Source organism: Leucopleurus acutus (assembly GCF_964270905.1).
Source record: "Leucopleurus acutus genome assembly, chromosome: 9".
In the NCBI taxonomy this organism is placed as follows: domain Eukaryota; kingdom Metazoa; phylum Chordata; class Mammalia; order Artiodactyla; family Delphinidae; genus Leucopleurus; species Leucopleurus acutus.
The window spans coordinates 95,134,021-95,156,541 of record NC_139144.1 but is presented as its reverse complement, the minus strand read 5'-3'; the positions used below and the strand labels follow the sequence as shown (position 1 = coordinate 95,156,541).

The window sequence follows — 22,521 nt, the reverse complement described above, 5'->3', positions numbered from 1 at the left end:
TGCATGGATTAACTACAAGTTGTTTATCCATTTATATGTTGATGAACATTTGGGTTTCCAGTTTTGGGCTTTTATAAATATAGCCTCTATCAGTATTCATGTACAAGTTTTCATGTGGATGTATGTCTTCCTCTCTTGGGTAAAGACCTAGAAGTGGAATGTCTGATCATATGATAAATGTGTGTTTAACATTACGAGATACAGCCAGACTGTCTTCCAAAGTGGATATATTTCGCCTTCCCACCAGCAGTGTGTGAGTGTTTTGGTTGCTCTACATCCTTGCCAACACTTGGTATTGTCAGTCCTATAAATTTTAGCCATCCTAGCAAATGAGTAATATCTCATTGTGGCTTTCATTTGCATTTCCCTGATGAGTAATGATATTTAACATTTATTTTCATGTGCCTGTCGGCTATTTGTATGTCTTCTGTGAAGTATCTGTTTAAATCTTTTGCCTATCTACAGGCAGATAACAGTTTTGTTAAGATATTAAGTATATTTCATATAGTATACAATTCACCCATTTAATAGTTTTTAGTATAGTCAGAGTTGTGCAACCATCATCACAGTCGATATTAGAACATTTTCATCACCTCCAAAGAAATCCATAACCATTAGCAGTCACTACCCATTCTTTCCTCCCCCCAGCTCCTGGCATTTACATTATGTCTTTGGGTTTGCCTGGATATTTCATATAAATGGAATCATACAACGTGTGGTCTTTTGTGACTGTTTGGCCCATTTTTTTATTGGGTTGTTTGATCTCTCATTATTGACTTCTAGTAGTTTTGAATATTCTTTATTCATGTCTTTGTCAGATATAGGTATTGAAAATATATTCTCCCAGTCTGTGTCTTTCATGTTCATTTTTTTTTTACAGTATCTTTGGAAGAATATGTTTTATGTTGATGTCCATTTTAATGTATTTTTTAATGGTTTGTGTTTTTTGTGCCCTAAAAATCTTTGTCTCTTCCAGGCCCAGGAAAATGTCTCTCCTATGGTTTTTTTTTTTTTTCCAGAAGTTTATAGGCTTAGCTTTTATGTTTAGGTCTGGTTGTTTCTCTTGATCTGTTTTCTCCAAAAATTATTTCCTTAGGGCTTGATTCTTCTGTGTGAGTTAGCTGCCTGTCTGTGTTATTTTTCCTCGTGTGTTGGGTGGCTCTTGGTTGTGTGCCCATGTTGGTACTCAAATCCCTGTGCCTACTGGTGGAGGCCGATTCTGATTCCAGGCTTAATGGGGAAGAGGCGGTAAGTCTTGCTTGGTTGCGGGGGCTGCTAGCGTATGTTCGAAGGTCAGGGTGGGGGCTTTGATGGCTTTCTCGCATGCTTCTCTCTCCAGCCCCTATATCCACACCCACGTGTTCCATGGGACAAAGAACAAGGTTGCTGGGCACAAGCAAGGCACTGATGGGGCACTTGCTCCACTGGGTCCTGATTCCTCTCAGTGCTCTTGTCCAGGTGTCTTTCTTGCTCCTTGTTACATCTGACTCTGAGTTTGTGAAGCCCCCAGCTCCTTCCTACTTCTGGGGTGGCTCTCTTCTGCATATTCTGCATGTATTTTTCTCTCTTTGTTGGTTTGGTTCTTACTGCTTCATATTTTTAGGAATTCTTTAGTAATTCTGGTCTTTTGATGGTACTTCTGTTTTCCAGTGCTTTTGGATTTCTTCTTCTCTGTGATCTGTCATTTTAAGGGAAGTAGGGAGAAAGGGGATGTGGATGTGGGTACTTTGCCAATTTGATTTGGTTTCTGTGACTAACCTTCTAGAAAACCTAGACTTGGGAATGCAACAGTGAGGTGGGGAACATTGGAAGAAGGGAGGGAAACTGAGAGACGGGACAGAAGGACCAGGAAAGTTGTAGCAGAGAAGGGGCTTTACACCCCCAGCGCTGAGCTAGGACTCTGCTCTTGCCATCTTCATGGCTGCAGTGGCCTGCGTGGCATCCTCCTCCTCAGGGCACCTGCCAGCTTGTGAGCAGCATGGGCTCCATGCTCAGGTTGGATTAAGAGCTAGAAGCCTCAGGCCTCACAGTGCCTTCCCCTGGCCCCTATGTCCTTCCCAAGGAAGTGTCAGCCTGGAGAGGGGTGGGTGGTGCTCCTACCCTGACAGGTGCCTTCTTAAGGGGAGAGCCTTTCTTCAGGTTGTCCAGGACTCACCTGTGCTGGGCTGTATAGATGAGCGACTGAACACTCATTCCTCATCATTTCCCTTAGTGCCCCTTAGGAGGAAACAGGAAATCTTATTTGGTCGTGACCTCTGGACCACAGCTGTAGCCTTATCTCTTCAGGTCGAGCCCCTGGTTATCACTTTATTGTCCACACCCCTGGTCAGGAGTCTAAGAGGGCTCCGTTTGGCCTGGTGTGAGCCATCCCTGCCCTAACTCTGGACAGGTCAGGACATCCTGACTCCCCAGTGGGGCTGTTTCCAGCCTGGTTGAACTTGGCAGAGATTTCCTTGATTGGGGTCCCTCCTCCTGTTCTCTAAGCCCTGTCGGCCTGGCCCCAGGCCTGGTCTTTGACAAGCCCAGGCCGTCTCCCCACTTCCTCCCCGGTCCCTGCCACCCCATTGCTCCCTGGCAAGGTCTCTGGGAAAGAAGTGGCATTAAGACTTGCCTGAAAGACTGCGTACGATGTTAGAAAATTTTAATTTTTTTCAGATGTCAAGTTAGCCATGCTTCACTGTTATTATTTTGAAAGATGAATTAAAAATGTACAAAAGACAGTAAGAAATGTCTTCATCACAACCCTTTTCCCCAGCACCCAGATTCCCTTCAGAAACAGCCATTATTACTAGTTCCTTGAATATTTTTCCATCAAGATTTTATACAAGCACAAGTGTGTATGTTTAGTCTTTCTCTTTACACAGGTGCACTCTATGAACGCTCTTTTGTATCTTTTTTCACTTAACTAGATGTTTAATTTTTTGGACTATATATTTTTGCGGTTCAGAATTCAAAACAAATCTCTCCTCATAACTTTGTGCTGTGCCACCCAGTCCTCCCATCGCCCCCACCCCCCCACACACACAGCAAGGACTAATGTGTGCATATATGTGTATTTAGTCCGAGTCTGGCTAATCTTGTTTTTTCTGTTCTTTTACCCAAATAGAGGCATTCCACACCTATGTATCTTTCTACCTAATAGTATAAATCCTGCAGGTGTCAGTGTGAAGATTCCCATTGCTCTTCTTTCGTGTCTCTCTTTCCTCTCACAACATTCCTCCGTCAGGATGTACCAGAACCTCACAGTCTGTTGAAAGGTAGAGGGAGGGTGTGGGCAGCATTCCAGGTGAGCGGCTGGCATGAGCCAAGGCAAGGTGGGCAGGAGGTGCTAGGAGGTACAGGCCCTGGGAGCACACGGAAGGCATGGGGGAGTAGTTGGATGGAAACCGTAGACCCGGGCTGTGTGTACAATGCCTTTGGGGGGTGGGGTGTGTTGAGGAGGGGTGAGTAACTTAGCAGCCAGAAAGATCAAGGTGGACTGAAACCACACTGCTGACCCACCTGCTGTAGGACCTGCTGGGGTTGGGATGGTTCTGGTAGAGACGAACCTGCTCCCGTTTCTGGTGTGACCACGCCCCATCCAAGTGTCATGTGTATAGCAGTAATGCACCGACAGACGGCCCCTGCAGACATGGAGCCTTCGACCGTCTATCTCATGATCAGCTTCTTTACTCTCATGACATGAAATTCATACATAATGTAACCCACCAACACACAGTTTTTAAAAAATCAGTTTAATGTGTTTAATGTCCTATTAACAAGGGAGACATAAAAGGAAAGTGTATATCCTAAAATGCATAGTGTTTGGTATCTAAATGCTCAGGTATGACTGCATTAAAAAAGGCTCCCTCACAGATTTCCAGAATGTTCCCAGGTCAGCAGGCAGCCCCATACCCCTTGAGAACCGTGGGACTGGGCCAGGCTGTGTATTGCCAGTGTGCTCACTTCTTTATATCTTTATTTCAGAGAGGTGCAGTAGAGTTCACTTCCATTTGCCATATCGGTGGCAAGTCTTAGATGGAGGCTCGTGGAAGGATCTGAACAAAATGTACCTTATTGAAGAGGCCTATTGCAATCCTGCAAGAAATGGGTATGAAATATGTCACTTGTGTCTGCTTTGTGCCTGGGCTTTTGTGTGTGGTACGGGAAGTTTAGACACAGAAGGGTTTAGTTTTGATGGGCTTCATACACAGACGCACACACACAGAGTAAGGAGGCGGGAAGCTCCCTGCACGAAATTGGGAGTTGATGGTCCTGCTGGTGGCTGGTGCCCTTGTTGCCCCATCTTCCTCTTTTTTCACGGAGGAGCTATGGGGAGAGAAGGGGTGGGTACCAAGTAAGTTCTGAATTATTTGATGCTGGGATTGATCATGTAAATATATCCTCATTGATTAGTCCAGAAAAGGAAGAGGCAATCATTTGTGAAATTTACAGCCTTTGCCTGTAAAGTCATACAGCTGAACTACTGTTTATTGTTCAACCTTTTTTATTTTCATAAGTATGTCCTAGTATTTTCACTTAGTCAGTTGAGAGTAAATGGGGAAGTCCTGGGTAGCCTTATTTTCAAATCTTGGATTAAACTTGCTAAAATGTGTTGCCAAGAAGAGAATTTGAGCCCGTTTTTTGAGTGGATAAAATAAATTTGTGCTTAGGGTGCAATTATATGCAAATTGCTACTGGTAAAGCATGTGAAACAAATTATCCCCCTTCAGAAGATTAAGTGGCTCACATAACCAGCTCTTACCTACGTCCCCCCTTTCTTTCTCTTCCCTTTTTTTTGAGGCTTTTTAAGTTAAAATTTATACTCGGTGACATGCACAGATATTAAGTATATAGTTCAGTGAGTTTTGAGGAAGGTACGTATGCTTGCAGTAGCCAACGCTCTGATCCAGCTGTAGATCATTTTCATCACCCAGAAGGTCCCCTCCTGCCCCCTTCCAGTCAGTGCCCACCCTGTAAACCACTGCTGTTCCAACGTCTGTCAGCACAGATAGTCTCTCCTGTCCTTGAACCTCATCTGAATGGAGCTACTCTGGACTGTTGCCTGGAGGCTTCTCTCAGGGCTCTGTTCTTGACGCTCCTCCCGGGCCATGTGTGCGCAGGCTTCCTTGGGGTAGGTCTTCAGGGGTGTGCCTGCTGGGAGGTAGGCTGGTCCCTCCTCAGTTCTGCCAGGGGATGCCAGATTCTTTTCCACAGTGATTGTACTGCACATTTGGTGTAGTCTGACGTCTGCGCTTTTCTAGTCTTCGGTGTAAAATAAGGTCTCCATTTTCATATCCCTGAGTCCTGGTGAGGGAAAGTGTCTCTTCACATGTTCAGTGGCCATTTATGCTGCTTCTGCTGTGAAATGTCTGTGCTTGTAGTTTGTTTTGTTGAGGGGGAAGGTTGTGTTCTTCATTAGTTAGTTTTGGAACTCTTCAAGTTTCTGAGTATTAAATGTGTGTTGAAAATAAATGAACTCCTGTCAGCTTATGATATCTGTTAATGAAGAGAAGTATTTATCCATTCTTTCCTTTATAGTTTTATACTTTTTTTCTTTTCTTTTTTTTTGGAGGTTTTATACCTTTTGTGTCGTAAGAAATCCTTCCTTATCCTGAGACCATAAAATATTTGTCCTGAATTTTCTTTAAAAATTTTTAACATTTTAAGAACTGTATTAACCTCTCCTTGCGTGTGGTGAAGTGTAGGTCCAGTTTCATTCTTATGCAGATGAATTACCAGTTTTTCCAAAGACCACTTTTTAAAAATATATTTAAAACATTTAGAGTTTGGGATTGACATGTATACACTGTTATATTTAAGATAGATTACCAACAAGGACCTATTGTATAGCACAGGGAACTCTGCTCAATATTCTGTAATAACCTAAAGGGGAAAAGAATTTGAAAAAGAATAGATACATGTATATGTATAATTGAATCACTTTGCTGTACACCTGAAACTAAGACAACGTTGTTAATCAACTATACTCCAATATAAAATAAAAAATTTTAAAGAAAGAAGTAAGCCATTAAAAAAATAAAACGTTAGGATAAAAAAAGTAAAAAAAAAAAAAGTATTCAAAAAGTAAATCAAAAAAAAAAACCAAAACAAAAATCAAAATGAGACAAATGAACCAAAATATATATGGGATAAAGGATAAACCGCATAGAGAAGAAATATTCCAAGTGATTTGTTTAATATGTTGTAATTCGACTCTACATCTTTAGAAAGATATGTTCTTGCGGACGAAAGAACAAAAAAAAAAAAGTCTTAAAGTCTACTCAGCAAAAAAATAAAATTTAAAAATTGTGATAAAATAGACATAACATAACCATTATAACTTAACATAACTTAACCATTTTTCAGTGTAAGGTTCAGTGGCGTTAAACACATTCACATTGTAGTGCAGCCATCTACCATTCATTTCCAGAAGTCAGTCGATTTTTAAACCCGCCAAAACTGAGCCAGATTTGGCAAAATGTGAATACATTTTATAGCTTAATTTCAGACTTAGCTGCTAAGTACTGCTTTTGTAAGTAGGCCATCTTTTTTGCACCTGTTTTCAGTGCTGTCTGTGTCAGGTGTTGAGTTAGCAAATACACACCCGTCTGTTTCTGGCCTCTTCTGTTTCATTGGTCTGTGTGTCTCTGTGTCAACATCACACTGTCTCATGTAGAAGAGCTTTACAGTACGTTTAAGCATGTGATAAGGCAAATCCCCACCTTATTTTTCCTCAAATTGTCTTGCCTCTTGGTCTTTTGCTCCTCTTTAGAAATTTTAAAATCTGCCCGTTGGTTTTAACAAAAAACACTGTTGTGATTTTTTTAACTTGAAATTGCATTGTCTATTATCAGTTTGGGGAGAACTGACATCATAATGATGCCAAGGCTTTCTATTCATATACGTGATAGCATCTCATTTAAACGTTCTTTACTATTTTTCAGTAGTTCTCTAATTTTCTCCATTAAGGTCTTGTATATCTTTTGTTAGATTTTTTTTTTCTTTAGGGATTTATTAGCTTCTTCATTTCCTTTTTCAAAAAAAATTTCTCCAGTTTTTTTGAGAGATAATTGACATACAACGCTGTAGAAGTTTAAGGTGTAGAGCACGATGACTTGACACAAGTATATATTGCCAAGTGATTACTGCAGTAGGTTTAGTTAACATCCAGCACCTCATATAGTTACCCCTACCCATTTTTTTTCTTGTGAGAATTTTTAATATTTATTTTCTTAGCAACGTTCAAATTACCATACAGCATCATTAACTATAGTTAATCATGTTGTGCATTACATCCCTAGTTACATTTTTTTGTTGATGTATTTTCTCCCTGCTGATGTGTAGAAATGCAGTTGACTTTTCTATCTTATATCCTGCAACTTTACTAAAATACCTTAACTCAGAATCTACTGATAATTTATTTGAATTATCTGTATAGTTATCTATATGTTCTAGATATCTGTATAGAAATTAATATCTGTGAATAGCAGTTTGTTTTTCCTTTTCAATTCTTACACATTTTATTTCTTTTTATTGTCTTATTATAGTGGCTAAGATCTCCTGTACCGTGCTGAATAGACGTGGTGATAGCTGGAAGATTATTCTTTTCTTCTTTTTTTCCTAATTGTAAAAGGAGTAATTTTAAAATGTTTTTCCTTAAGCATGTGTGAATGTTTGGAACCTTTGGCATTGCTAATCAATTCTAGTTTTATTCCTAGTATGCCAGGAGTTTTTTTTTTTTTAATTGTGTATGGAAATTGAAGTTTATTGAGTGCTATTTCTATGTTAATTAAGAGCCAATGTTTTGTTCTCCTTTACTTGTTAACGCAGTGATTTGCATTAATTTTCTAATGGTAAGTCCATTGCATTCCCAGACTGAAGTCATACGTAGCCTGTGTACACATGCACATATGCACATGATGGTGAACTTTGTATTGCCAGTATTTGGTCTAAGATTTTTGTATTTACGTTTGAATAAGATTGGTCTATAATTGTTTCATACTGTCTTTGCCTGTTTTTTTTAATTGAAGTATAGTTGATGTACAATATTATATAAGTTACAGGTGTACAGTATAAATGATGCCTGGTTTTTATATTATGAAATTCCTAGCCTCATAAAAATGAGATTGGGATGGATTCTTTTCCTATCCTGAAAAAATCCTGTGAAATTAGAATTATTTTTTTCCTGAATGATCATGTTTCTAAAAATTTCTGGGCCTGATGTTTAATTCCTGAGAAGATTTTAAACTACTGACCCAATTTCTTATAATTGTTTTAGGACCAGTCAGGTTTTCTGTTTTTCCTTGAGTCAACTTGGTAAGTTGATATTTTTTCTAGGAGTTTGTTCATTTTATTTATTTTCAAACTTTTACTGTCATAAAGTTACTTATAATATCCCTTTTAGTGTCTATGCCATCTTTAATTTTGTCCCCTTTTACAGTTCTAATCTTTTTTCTCTCCCTGTCTTTTTTCTTGATCAATCTTGCAGAGATTTATTAATTTTACTAATATTTTTCTTTTTTAGAGGAACAAACTTTTCTCCTTTTTTGATCTCATAGATTAGATGACCCATGATTTATTTCTAAGTGTATTTTAAAATTAGTTTTAAAATTTAAATTCAAATGGATTGCATTGTGGTCAGGCTATATAAGAGATTCTTCGAATTTTGTTGAGGCTTGCTTTATGGGTGTAGTACATGGTTAGTTTTGGTAAAATTCTGTGTAGGCAGAGTCTTTTGGATGTGGTGTTAGATGAAGTGTGTTAATTGTGTGGTTCTAATCTTCTTTATCCTTATTGATTTCTTTGTCTGCTTCTTGTGTCAGTTACTCAAAGGTATGTTAACATTCACTATGAATTTGTCGGTTCTCCTTGTAATTCCATCAATTTTTATTTTATATATTTAAAAACTATTATGAAGTATATAGAAGTTTAAAACTTTTATCTTCCTGTTAAATTGAGCCTATTAGCAATAGAAAGTGGATGCTTTTTATTTCTAGTAATGCTTTTATGCCTTAAGTCTGTTTCGTTTGATATTAATATATATAACTAAGCCAGCTTTTTTTTTAGCTACTGTTCACTATTTTACTTTCAAGCTCTTTTGTTTACATTTTAGTTATATTTCCTGTAAACACTGTAGAACTGGTTATTTTTTCAGTATGACAATCTTTCTCTTTTAATCAAAAGTTAAATATTGTGGTTTATCCATTTGTTGTGATTACCTATACATTTGAATTTATTTATTCTACTGTCTGTTTTGGTTTTTGCTATTTGACCTGCTTTTTCTATTTTTCTTTTCCCTTTTTGATCTTCTCTTAGATGTTTCCACGTTTGATTTTTTGTTTTCCCCCTCATCTACTAATTTGGAAGTTACATAGTGAATTTCTGTTCTTTTAGTGATTACCCTGGAAAACAGACCCTGTAACTTAATATACCTTAGTTTAACAATGTAAGCTAATCTATACCTTTTATCATTCTCCTGAACAATAAAAGAATCTTGAACACTTGAATTCTGACTAGTTCCATTCAAACTTATATACTACTTGTGTGAATTTGGGAAAAGTACTTAGCCGTCCTGTGCCTCAGTTTCTGCATATGTCAAGTAGATAAAAATAATAGTTCCTATATCAAAGTGTTATTTTGAGAATTAAAAGAATTAATGTGTGTAAAACACTCAGAACAATGCCAGGCATGTAAGATGTGCTGTGTAAATATTGCTTCTATTATTTTCTTAATCCCAGAAGTTAGAAATTAACCTTGTTTTATACAGTCAATATTTGTTTAAATTTAAATGTTTACCATTTTGGTTTTTTTAATGTTTTCTTTTAATCAATATTTATTTCATATTGAAGTATAGGTTTTTTTTTTTTCCTTTTTTTGGCCTCGCCACATAGCTTGTAGGATCTCAGTTCCCTGACCAGGGATTAAACATGGGCCACAGCAGTGAAAGCCTGGAATCCTAACCACTAGGCCACCAGGGAACTCCCCGAAGTATAGTTGATTTACAGTGTTGTGCTAATGTCTGCTGTACAGCATAGTGATTCAGTTATACATGTATATACCTGTTTTTAGATATTCTTTTCCATTATGGTTTATCATACGATATTGAATATAGTTTTCTGTGCTATACAGTAGGACTTGTTGTTTATCCATTCTATTTATAAAAGCTTACATCTGCCAAACCCCGCCTCCCACTCCATCCCTCCTCCAGCCCCCTTCCCCCTCCCCCTTGGCAACCACCAGTCTGTCTCTATGTCCATGTTTCTGTTTCATAGATAGGTTCATTTGTGTCATGTTTTAGATTCCACATATAAGTGATATTATATGGTATTTGTCTTTCTCTTTCCGACTTCACTTAGTATGATAATTCTAGTTGCATCCACATTGCTGCAAATGACATTATTTTGTTCTTTTTTATGGCTGAGTAATATTCCATTGTATATATGTACCACATCTTTTTTATCCATTCATCTGTGGATGGACGTTTAGGTTTACCATTTTGTTTTTGCGCACAATTCCTTTGTTCATATGTTTCTGTGAGGATCATTTTCCTTTGAGTTCATCTTCTAGAAGTTAGTTTAGTGAGAGTCTAGGGGCAGATGTATTTTTTGTTTGTCTGAAAGTGTTTTTATTTCATCTTCATTCTTGAAAGATAGTTTTATTGGGTATTTTCTCTCAGTTCTTCAAAGATTATTCCATTGTTTTCTGCTTCCATTGCTTCTATTTAGAAGTTAGCTGTCGGTATAAATGTGTTAGTTTTTTGGGGCTACCATAACAGATTGCCAGAAACTTGGTGACTTAAGACAACAAAAATTTATTGTCATAGTTCTGGAGGCTGGAAGTCCAAAGTCAAGGTGTCAGCAGGGCCATGCTCTGTCTGAAGACTCCAGGGGAAGATCCTTCCTTGCTTCTTCCTAGCTACTGGTGGTTGTTAGCAGTCCTTGGTGTTCCTTGGCATTCCCAGGTTTATAGCTGCATTGCTGTAATCTCTACCTTTGTTGTCTCATGGCTTTCTCCCATGTGTCTCTGTCTGTGTCCAAATTTCCTTCTTCTTATAAGGACACCAGTCATTGAATTAGGGCTCAAGCTAATTGAGTATGACCTCATCATAACTTGATTACATCTGTGAAGACCATATTTCCAAATTTACAGGTACCAAGAGTTAGGACTCGAATATATCTTTGTAAGGACACAGTTCAACCCATCATGATAGGTAATCTCTTTTTTCTCTCTGACTACTTGAAATATCTCGTCATTCTTTGGTGCTACAGTTTCACTAAGATCTGTCTATGTGTGGATTTATATTTATTTAATCTACTTATAATTTGTTGTGCTTTCTGAGTGGGAGGCTTTATGTTTAATCAATTCTGGAAGCTCCTCAGGCATGATCTCTTCAAGTATTGCTTCTCTGAACTTCTGGTTAGACATATGTTAAGGTCTTCTTGCTTTATCTTTTATGTCTTTTAACTTCTCTCATTCTCTTTGCTGTATGCAGGGGAATTGCTTCACTTGTTCACCCAGTTCACTAGTTCAGCCTTGTCTGAGTTGCACTGTGTCCTATCTATTGTGGTTTAAATTTTTTAATTATTATATTAATTCTAAAGGTTAATTAATTCTAAAGGTTAATTAATAATATTAATTAATTAATATTAATTAATAATATTAATTTCAAAGTTATCTGGTTAATTCTTTTTTTATATAAATTTATTTATTTATTTGTTTTTATTTTTGGCTGTGTTAGGTCATCCTTGCTGTGTGTAGGCTTTCTCTAGTTGTGGCGAGCAGGGGCTACTCTTTGTTGCGGTGCACAGGCTTCTCATTGTCGTGGCTTCTCTTGTTGCGGAGCATGGGCTCTAGGTGCATGGGCTTCAGTAGTTGTGGCACGTGGCTCAGTAGTTGTGGCTTGTGGGCTCTTGAGCGCAGGTTCAGTAGTTGTGGCACACGGGCTTAGTTGCTCCGTGGCATGTGGGATCTCCTGGGGCCAGGACTCAAACCTGTGTCCCTTGCATTGGCAGACAGATTCCCAACCACTGTGCCACCAGGGAAGCCCTACCTGGTTCATTCTTATAGTTTATTTTATTTTATTTTATTTATTTTAATAACATCTTTATTGGATAATTGCTTTACAATGGTGTGTTAGTTTCTGCTTTGTAACAAAGTGAATCAGTTATACATATACATATCTCCCCATATCCCCTCCCTCTTGCGTCTCCCTCCCACCCTCCCTATCCCACCCCTCTAGGTGGTCACACAGCACCGAGCTGATCTCCCTGTGCTATGCGGCTGCTTCCCACTATCTATCTATTTTACATTTGGTAGTATATATAAGTCCATGCCACTCTCTTAATTCGTCCCAGCTTACCCTTCCCCCTGCCCATGTCCTCAAGTCCATTCTCTACGTCTGCGTCTTTATTCCTGTCCTGCCCCTAGGTTCTTTAGAACCATTAAAAAAAATTTTTTTTTTAGATTCCATATATATGTGTTAGCCTACGGTATTTGTTTTTCTCTTTCTGACTTACTTCACTCTGTATGACAGACTCTAGGTCCACCCACCTCACTACAAATAACTCAATTTCGTTTCTTTTTATGGCTGAGTAATATTCCATTGTATTATGTGCCACATCTTCTTTATCCATTCATCTGTCGATGGACACTTAGGTTGCTTCCATGTCCTGGCTATCGTAAATAGAGCTGCAGTGAACATTGTGGTACATGATTCTGAATTGTGGTTTTCTCAGGGTATATGCCCAGTAGTGGGGTTGCTGGGTCATATAGTAGTTCTATTTTTAGTTTTTTAAGGAACTTCCATACTGTTCTCCATAGTGGCTGTATCAATTTACATTCCCACCAACAGTGCAAGAAGGGTTCCCTTTTCTCTACACCCTCTCCAGCATTTATTGTTTGTAGATTTTTTGATGATGGCCATTCTGACTGGTGTGAGGTGATACCTCATTGTAGTTTTGATTTGCATTTCTCTAATGATTAGTGATGTTGAGAAATGTCTAAGTCTTCTGCCCATTTTTGGATTGGGTTCTTTGTTTTTTTGATATTGAGCTGCATGAGCTGTTTATTTATTTTGTAGATTAATCCTTTGTCAGCTGCTTCATTTGCAAGTATTTTCTCCCATTCTGAGGGTTGTCTTTTTTGTCTTGTTTATGTTTTCCTTTGCTGTGCAAAAGCTTTTAAGTTCCATTAGGTCCCATTTGTTTATTTTTGTTTTTATTTCCATTTCTCTAGGAGGTGGGTCAAAAAGGATCTTGCTGTGATTTATGTCATAGAGTGTTCTGCCTATGTTTTCCTCTAAGAGTTTTATAGTGTCTGGCCTTACATTTAGGTCTTTAATCCATTTTGAGTTTATTTTTGTGTATGGTGTTAGGGAGTGTTCTAATTTCATACTTTTACATGTGGCTGTCCAGTTTCTTATAGTTTCTTTATCCTTAACTCATACTTGTGATACTCAATTTAACTTTCAAAAACACTTCATACATATTGCATATTTATATCCAAGAACTCTAATGTTTGTTGTCTTTGGTGGACTGATTGTTTTTGCTGGGTTTTGCTCATGGTGTCTTGTTCCTGATTTATTTGATTGTAAGCCCATGTTTGCTGAAACTTTACCTGTGGAAATTCTTTTGAGGCCTGAGTTGAAGGTGGATTCCTTCCAGAGGGGATTTGTGTTTGCTTCTCTGGGAATTGCCACGGTGAGTCTTTCAAGTTACTTCTCACGCAGGAAGTGTGAATTAACTTTTGTGAGGCCTGAGTGGTTTATGAGTTCTCAGTGGATGTTTTCTTCCTTTCCATCCAAAGCTAACACTGACACAGGCAAATTTCCTTGCTGACGTTCTTTGCAAAGCAGATTCCTTTCCTGGCCTCCCTTCACTAAGGATATATGTAGTCTTTTAGGATCATGGTTTTATGCAGAAGTGTCTCTTCGGAGATTTGACCCCTGACCATATTCAGATCCTACATTTGTTTTCTGTTTCCTCATTGCTGCTAAAAATAGGGCTTTTTGTTGTTACTCACTGACACTGTCCTTGGACAGCCACTGGCTTTAGTCCTCATTCACCTATCTGGTTTCAGACCTTCCGTTTGCTTTTGGGGCACTTCAGCATTTGGAAAGGGAATAGATCCTGGTGGCTCAGAGTACAGGCTGTTCTGCCAAACTGCTTGACTTAAACCCCAGCTCTGCCATCGATTAGCTGTTTGACCTTGGACAGGTTTCTGAACCTTCCTGGGCTTCTGTTTTCATATCTGTGAAATGGGGATAAGTTGCAACTTCAGTGTTATGAAGACTTAATCCCTTAATATGTACAAAGCACTTCGTACAGGGGCTGGCCCACATGCATTCAATGTATGTTAAACTATTTTTGGCTTCTGAGGATTTCTGTTTCTTGCCATCTCAGCAATGCATTTTAAAAAAGAATATTTTAACCAGCGTTTTCTGTGTAGTGAAAGGAATGTCATGATAACAGGTTTTCCATATTACTGTGATTTTATTATTTTCACACAGCAAAATGGATCTTAAAAAGCAGGTCCCGCATCCCACCCCAACACATTTTTGTAAATGTTCAGGTCACATGTATGTTCACATCTTCCAGCAGAGTATCTAGAAGACCATGGGGGAGCTGAGTATCTGAGTCCATGTGGCTGGTGGGTTTTCAGTTTACTTCTCATGTTCTTTTGTAGGATCGTGTGCACCAGTAGCTTTCTCACTGGTTTTCTGAACTTTAACTCCATGACGTTTGGTTCCACCTTGGCTCGCCGCCTCTCCACGGCCTCCTCGCTCACCAAACCTCCACACTTTGTCCTCACCACTGAGTGGGTTTGGTACTGGAACGATGAATTTGGCTTTTGGCAGGAGTATGGAAGACAAGTAAGTGTCACGGAAAGAGGGTGAGTGTTCCTTCCTGAGGGTCCATGATGGGGGAGTCTTTCCAAACATGGGCACAAGGATTGCTCTGGGGAGCCCTTGACAGAGCCAAAGATCCCCAGGTCCCCTTATGACGTACTTGCTTTGCAGGAATTATGGCAAAATGGGATAATTTAGAGTTCATTTGTATGAGGTTCCATCTTTGAACAATTAGCTATCTGTTCGTTCATCAGGAGTGAATGACTTTAGTTGTAGTGAGATCACATTTCGTTAAATGGGGTAGAAAGATGCCTCTCTTACTGTTGAGCAGTAACTCCAGAGCAAGTGCCTGTGTGTGCTGGAGTGTTTGTGTAGCTGTGGAATAGAGTTGAAGGCTTTTCACAGCTAGCTTTCTGCCTTATCTGTAGCAGCAACTTTACAGAAGGTGGGCAAGTATATGAAAATTGACTGATTTCAGCTGTTGATTTGGTATCTGTGTCGAATAATTGCTGCTGTTAATTATTCAAAGATGTTTGTGGATGAATCAGATTAAAGGGAGCCCCCTGGTTACCTGTAGAGGTATAAGTATAGGGAGGTCACCATTTCAATAGTGACACCTTCTCCCAAATGAAAATTGGGATATGTGGTCTAATAGACATTTGTATTCTTCTGGGTTGTAAGATGCTATAGTAGTAAGGCTTTAGTTTCTACTGCACTTGGGATATCTTTTTCTCTGGGACTCGGTAATGTGAGCTTCATGGGACCTTTTGCCACTGGTGTGCCCCCCTGCTGAGGGTGGTGCCTGTACCTGGCAGATCCTCAGGAGTTAGACTGGCCAGTTGAAGGACAGAGGTGTTGCTGCCTGTGCCCGCTGGCCAGTTGGACACGGTCACTCTCAGGAGATGGCTTGTGCCCTCATTCTTCCCCTCCACTTCTGCCAGTGCCGGCCTTCCCGCTTCACTGCTCTGTCCGTCCTCTTCCCAACCCGTCTCCCTCTCTGAGCGTCCTGGGGGTTCCTTCTGTCTTCCCTGGATTTGTCCAGGGAGGCTCTCCAGCATTGCTCTGGGTTTGGTCAGGAGGGGGGTGCAGAGGCCAAGCCTGGCATTGAGCGGGAGAGATGATGATGAGTGGAGCTCACCCGGAGGCGTCATGGAGGAACACACAGCAGGCAAGAAGCAACTGGCAAATGTGACAGCCGCTCACGTTTTGTTTGGTGATTCGTCCCCCTTCTGGGAGCTGAGTGGGATGATACGGGACCCTGGGTGACTTCAGAAACTGCGTTGTCACAACTTTGGGGACAGGGGTCTTTCTCCTCCAAACAACCGAACTCAGGGTTTTCCCTTTTTCTTTTCTAGGCTGCTACTCCTTTATTGCAGTGTAGCCAGAGTGCATAGTTTAGAACATTGAGTATTTAGAATAGCTAGAATCTCTGGGAATAAACTGTGGGTTTTACCAACATACCACACGCTGGTGCATTCAGATGTGCACGTGCGGACTCGGTGACTTTTGGCTGGATGGTCTCATTTTGTACCAACGGCAGGGCCCCTCATAGGGTGACCTGTCCATTCTAGCTCTTCCTTTTCCACACACTTCTGATGTCACCCTATAATTGGATTTCTTTCTTAGTTTTCTGCTAATTGCCAGTTCAAGACAGTTTTCTCTTGATTATCAGAAAAGCTGGGTTCTTTTCTGCCTGAGCTCAGGATATACGCCCAAATTTCAGGTCCAGGTTGCCTCCACCCTGTATTAATTTCCTGGGTCATCATAGCAAAGTACCACAAACTAGGTGGCTTAGAACAGCAGGGGTTTGTTGTCTCACAGCTCTGGAGGCTGGAAACTGAAATCCAGGTGGCAGCAGGGCCATGTTTTCTCTGAAACCTGTAGGGAATCCTTGCTTGTCTTTCCCTCAGTCCTGGTGGTTTGCTGGTGATCTGTGGCGTTCCTCAGTTGTATTTGCATAACTCTAATCTCTACCTGCTCATCAGTAGCATTCTTCATGTGGCCGTCCTCTTATAAGGACATTGGTCATGTTGGTTAAGGGCCCACCTACTCCAGTATGATCTCATCTTAAATAATTACATCTACAATGACCCTATTTCCAAATAAGGTCACGTTCCGAGGTACTGGGGGTTAAGACTTCAACATGTCTTTTTGGGGGTTACAGTTTAATCCATAACCTAATCTTGTGTATAAATGTGTTACTCTTTTTTGGCCCACTGAGTTTTCCCACGTTGAACCTGCCATCCCTGAGGTGGTGGGCTCCACGACGCATTACCCCAACCTGTATCCGGGCTGGATTATTCTCAACAGTCTTCTTGTGTCGATTTACCTTTTGCCTTTTCCCCTCTCCTGTGATCTCCTTTGGTTTGATCTAAAAGCTCTACAATTGCCCTCACCCTTTTGTACCCAAACAACCCATCTATCTCTGCTTGAAAGGGAAGACTTCCATTTATTCCTCCACTTGCCAGAATCTTACTTCTGTTCATCTGGTCACCATTCATGGAACGCCTGCAGGAGGTGGGACCCGGTTCAGCATAGCCGTCACCAGCCATAGCCGCTGGCAAAGGGCGCAGGTGCCAAATCCTGTGGCATTGCCAGTCTCCACCCAGCTTGTTGCCCACTCCCTCCTTCCTTTCCTTTCTTTCTTTAATTAGATTATATTAATTATTCAGTTACTTATTGTTTTCTAATATTACATGAGTTTCATGTGTGCAACGATGTATCTTGACTTCTACATACACTGCAGCGTGCTTACCACCAAAGGTTTATTTTCCATCTGTCACCGGTTGGCCTCCTTTACCCATTTCACCCTCTCCTCACCTCCACTTTGTTTCCCCTTTGGTAACACCAGTCTGTCCTCTGTATCTGTGTGCTTGCTTTTGTTTTGTTTGATTTGTTTATTTAAAATTTTAAAAGTTCTTATTTATTTTATTGAAAAAATGTTTCATATGTCACATTTGAGCCTCACTCTCCTTTTTTGCTCCTCCTCTGTCTCCTTCATGGGCTTCTTTTTTCTACTTTTCTTTGTGAATGTTGGCGTTTCCCGGGGTCTAGCCTGAACCCCAGCTCTTCTGACATTGGTGGCCACCTTGAGTGATGTCTGCATCTCTGTCTGTAGACCAGATTCCTCTCCAAACTTCAGACTTGTATGCCCAGGTATCTGCCTCTATTTCTGCGGCACCTTTGCTTTTTGTTCCAGGCACTGTGCGAAGGGCTCTCTGTGCCTTATTTTAATCATTTTTCCAGGTCTTTGAGGATGGGATGGTCCTATTGTATAATGACATGAGTATGATTTAAATTCTGTTGTTATTCCTGTCATAGAGTTGAGATCATTGAGGTTCAGAGAGGTTCCAATAACATGCTGAGGTTATAGAGGAAACAGATTCGAGAGCCAGAATTCAAACTCAAGTCCATTCCAAAATCTTTGATATCATGTAGGTAATGGGAAAGAGGATGAGGGATCAAAATGGATAATTGAAAAAATAGAGCTCTCCAAGAGACCAGAAAAAGACAACAGCAAGGAGAACTGAACTCTGATTAAAGGGTGGTGGGAACAAGGGACAGAGGAGGTAGCATCACTCAGGCCCTCAGTGAAGCAGCATTTGAGAATTCACCATTGATGTTTCACCTTCCTTTGAAGGGTTGTATCATCCGTCATGAGTAATTGAATGCCCTCTCTCTCATCGCTCCCATGCATTGTCCGGGTTAGCGGGGTCCTCGTGTATGGGCTTCTGTTTCCTGAGCAGCTTTCAGGAGGCAGTTGCGTCGGCTCCTTTCCTGTGCCTCCCTCTCCTGCCACCGCACCGTGCCCGGCTCCTCTCCTCTGCCTCCCCCAGGACACAAACAACCACCGTGGGCACATTTGTGGGTGGTGCAGACGGCCCCCAGCGTCTGTCTTCTTCTTGCCTTCACTTCGTATCTGGCTTTGCCTTCACAGGGCGTGGAGCACCCCGTGACCAGCGTCAGCAACAGCGATGTGGAGAAGGCCTACCTGGCGTACTGTGCCGCAGGGTCTGACCCCCAGGCTGCCGCTCTGAAGTTCCAGGCAGGAAAGCACACATACGAATTAGACTTCAAAGGTACTTTCTGGAGTTCCCTGGTGGCCTAGTGGTTAGGATTCCGGGCTTTCACTGCTGTGGCCTGGGTTCAGTCCCTGGTTGGGGAACTGAGATCCCGCAAGCTGCTTGATCTGGCCAAAAGAAAAAAGATACTTCCTGACCCTCTGCACACACCCAGCAGGACCTGGTCATCTGCTGGCTTTGCCTTTTCCATTTTAACCCTGGAGAAAGTCCGCACACACATTGAGAGCCAGGAAAGAGAAGGATGGGGTGGTCCCTGCTCCTGAAGCGCTGCCAGACTGGAAGGGGGCATAGAGGCCCGCCAGAGGGATGGGTGGGGAGCTGCCTGGGGGGTGATAGGAGGGGACAGGAGTCCTCCTTGTGGAGGACAAGCAGCATCAGCCTGTGGGCAGTGGCGGTTGTCCTGTAGGCCATGGGCATCCCTGTGTCCAGGTCGCTGACACGTGTCATAGTGGTTCTGCTGTGCAGCTCTGCTTTCTGTAGACACCTTCAGCACAGATGGCTGGCCGGCTAAACACGTGGTAGGCACACACTTCAACTAAAAATTGTTGGGAAGCAGATTTTCAGATGCTCTGCTCGTGGTATCCTGAGTCTGGGCCTTGGCTTGTTCTGGTTGCCTTGACAGACAGGCAGATAGACAGAAACAGACCAAACGCCCTTTGGTCAGGCCTTCCAGTGGCTTATTTGTGACTTTTTTTTTTTTTTAAGTTTCAGGTTTTTTGTGGCTTCTCTCAAGCCATTTTCACAGAGATTTATCAGTCCATCCCTGTTCAGTTCAGTTTTGCCTTTAAATTCACATTTTAAACTGAATCCCTCTGAGTTTTCATCATTTTTCAAGAAAATTAAGTGGGCCTTCCTTTAAGCATAGTTTATTATTTTCTTTATTTTTGTGGACCTTCTGTTTGGAGGGCAGCAAAGTGTTTTTGGTGAATTATCCTAAATCCACTCTGTCTGCCTGCTTTTAGCCAGTTGGTTTTGCTTGTGGTTTGTAGCACTTGTGGTTTTACTTAAAGTAGAATTGTTGCCCTCTCAATGTGCCTGTACAGAGAGCCTAAAAGTTTCTTCTGCTCTACAGCGAGAACTGCTTACACTCTGCAGTGTCAGCTGGGGAACACAAGTCATATGTGAGGTGGTTTGCAATCCACAGTCTGATAAACTCAAGTGCATTAAAGGGGATGGTGAGAAATATATGAAATAATAAGTCAGGACAGGCCTGAAGAACAAGTCTATACACCTAGTACCCATCTGACTGCTGCTGACCATAGTTTGAAGTATTTCTTTAAAGTATCTGGACTATATCAAAACAGATCAAACAGAAATGTCAGATGTAGCCTTTATCATTCTCAACATAGGCAGCAGCCCCAGGGGACAGAACAGTTAAGATGAGGGTGGGGAAGAGCACACACATTGAGTTCACTGCAGACTGCAAGAAAAAGCATGTTTGCTGCAGACTCACTCAAGCTCACTTGGGTGGACACAATTCTTTTGTTTGTTGGTTGGTACATAACAGTAGCCACAGAAGTACTTTGAGGTGAGTTAACTTCTCCCTTCATAACCTGACTGCTAGGTAGAGTGAAAGCAAGTCTCAGACCGCAACCTGCCACTCACATTTATTAACTAAATATTTATGAGGAAGCAGGAACGTTTAAGAAACACGCACAACTGACTCATTCTGTAGGATCAGGGAAGACTTGGCTCTGCCTTTTAGACTCCTGTCGTGAAACAGTCGCTCAAGGCAAATGCCAAGACTCCAGAGGCAGAATTCTGACGTCTGTTAGCTGGTATCAGTTGGGCAGAATCCCCAAGATCAGGGCTTGTTTAGGGACTTCGCCTAGTGTATCCTCTTTGAGGGCAAATTAGGGAGAAGGCCTCATATTTACCCTGTCTAGGGGACGGTGGGGAATGGGTCTCGCATATATTTGTCCAGTTCACTTATCTTGAATACCTTTTCATTTCACCAGTAAAAGCTCATTTCGGGTTCATTGCAGTGTTAGTCAACAGACCAATAAAAAGCCCGTTTAAGCTAATTAGCAGAGTATTGGTGGGAGGTTGAGTGATGGGTAACTGAAGGGGTTGTGGTAGCCATCTCTGGATTATATGGGCTCCCGATTAGAATGTGGGGACCCCCCAGGAGTGCCCATCGTGATGACCACGTGGGCTGTGGTATGAGGGACACAGTGTCGCCTAGGTGATCACTGGGTGTATGCTGAAATGCAGTAGGGTGAGTTAGTTTTTCAAGTGAAAGAAAATTGTTTGTACTCTACTGCAGAAAATAAGACTTGACAGAGTTCTCCTGGTGGGTCGGGACATGTAGTCTAACTTAGAGGTATTGTGATTTTTCAACATGAACGATAGTTCCCCTGTCCCCCCACTGCTGCCCTCAGGAGGAATCTGAGAATCTTGGGCATGGGGCAAGGATTTCATTTATTAAAGACAGTCCAGTTTTTAAAAAGTTGAGAAGTATTTCTGTAGGGTAAGTTTAGTCAAAGTAAGAAAAAAAACTCATAAGAGTAAAATTATTATATTAACTCTAAATTCCACTGGCTCAAGATGGGGTAAATCGGTCTCAGGCTGGGCTGAAGCTTTTTTATATCCAAGCTGGGAAAAATTGCTGAGCAAAATAATAGTTTAAACAAGATTGGAAGGAACAATTTAAAAGTACTCATGTATAATTGATATGTCAATTACTAATCATTCATCTAGTCATTAAACCCAGTCTCCTACAGGTACCTGTTTTCTTTTTGAATATTTGAAATGTGTAAAATTGCCTTATTTTTTTAACAGACTGATTGTGAGCTTTACATTTGGATTAGCTTTCCAACCCATTTAATTTGTGTTTATAAAACATTGCTATCCCATATGTGTATGTGTGTGTGTTTGTTTTTCCCAGACTTCGTTCAGAAAAACCTGGTCTATGGCACAGTTAGAAACGTTTGCCGGAGACCCAAATTCGTATCTCCCCAGGATGTGAAGCTGAAGCAAACCTGGTAGGTGGCATTTGGGGAACTTGTGTGTGTATCAGTTGTTGTGTGCTCTGCTGCAGGTACAGAACCTACTCAGACTAGCTACAGCATTAAGAGGGTTAGCTGGCTTGCAGACTTATGCCCTGGCACTCTCTGTCTCTGTTTCCTGTACCTGGCCCTCCTCTGAGTGTATTTGTACTTTCCTTCACTTAATACCAAAGTGCTGCTGTTCATTTGAGTGATCTGTAAGAAGGTTGAGGCTTCATGAAACAGAAAAATCAGTGTATATTTACCACATTCAAATGAAAACATAGTAGCATATATTATAAAGCTATAAAATACAACATAAATTTGTAAAAAGTAAATGTTTGGTGTATAATCATTTTAATGATGATGCAGATGCAGTTAACAAAGCATTAAATGATAAGCCAAACACAACATAAAATAAAGGAAAAAGACACCAGAAAAATCACTTAATTAGATGTTTTATCTTTAAGTTTGCCAGTGATGTTACTGAGACATCAGGTATTCTTGTGCAGATCTTTCCAGAAGCCAAAAAGTTCTTTCTTAGTTTAGACTAACTTAGAGAATGGTGAGGAAATAGTAATAATCTAACTCCTGATATTTTCTGTTTCCATCTTCAAGTGATTAT

The 22,521-nt window shown here is 40.8% G+C and overlaps 1 protein-coding gene across 1 annotated transcript in view; it reads left to right on the top strand.

Annotated features, from left to right (window-relative positions):
• PARP12 (poly(ADP-ribose) polymerase family member 12) overlaps positions 1-22,521 on the top strand; it is a 44,813-nt gene that overhangs the window by 11,433 nt on the left and 10,859 nt on the right. The window contains exons 5-8 of the mRNA XM_082846694.1: positions 3,967-4,090; positions 14,665-14,851; positions 18,765-18,906; positions 21,797-21,893. Of these exons, the coding sequence (XP_082702820.1) occupies positions 3,967-4,090; positions 14,665-14,851; positions 18,765-18,906; positions 21,797-21,893 (550 nt within the window). The remainder of the gene's footprint in view (positions 1-3,966; positions 4,091-14,664; positions 14,852-18,764; positions 18,907-21,796; positions 21,894-22,521) is intronic.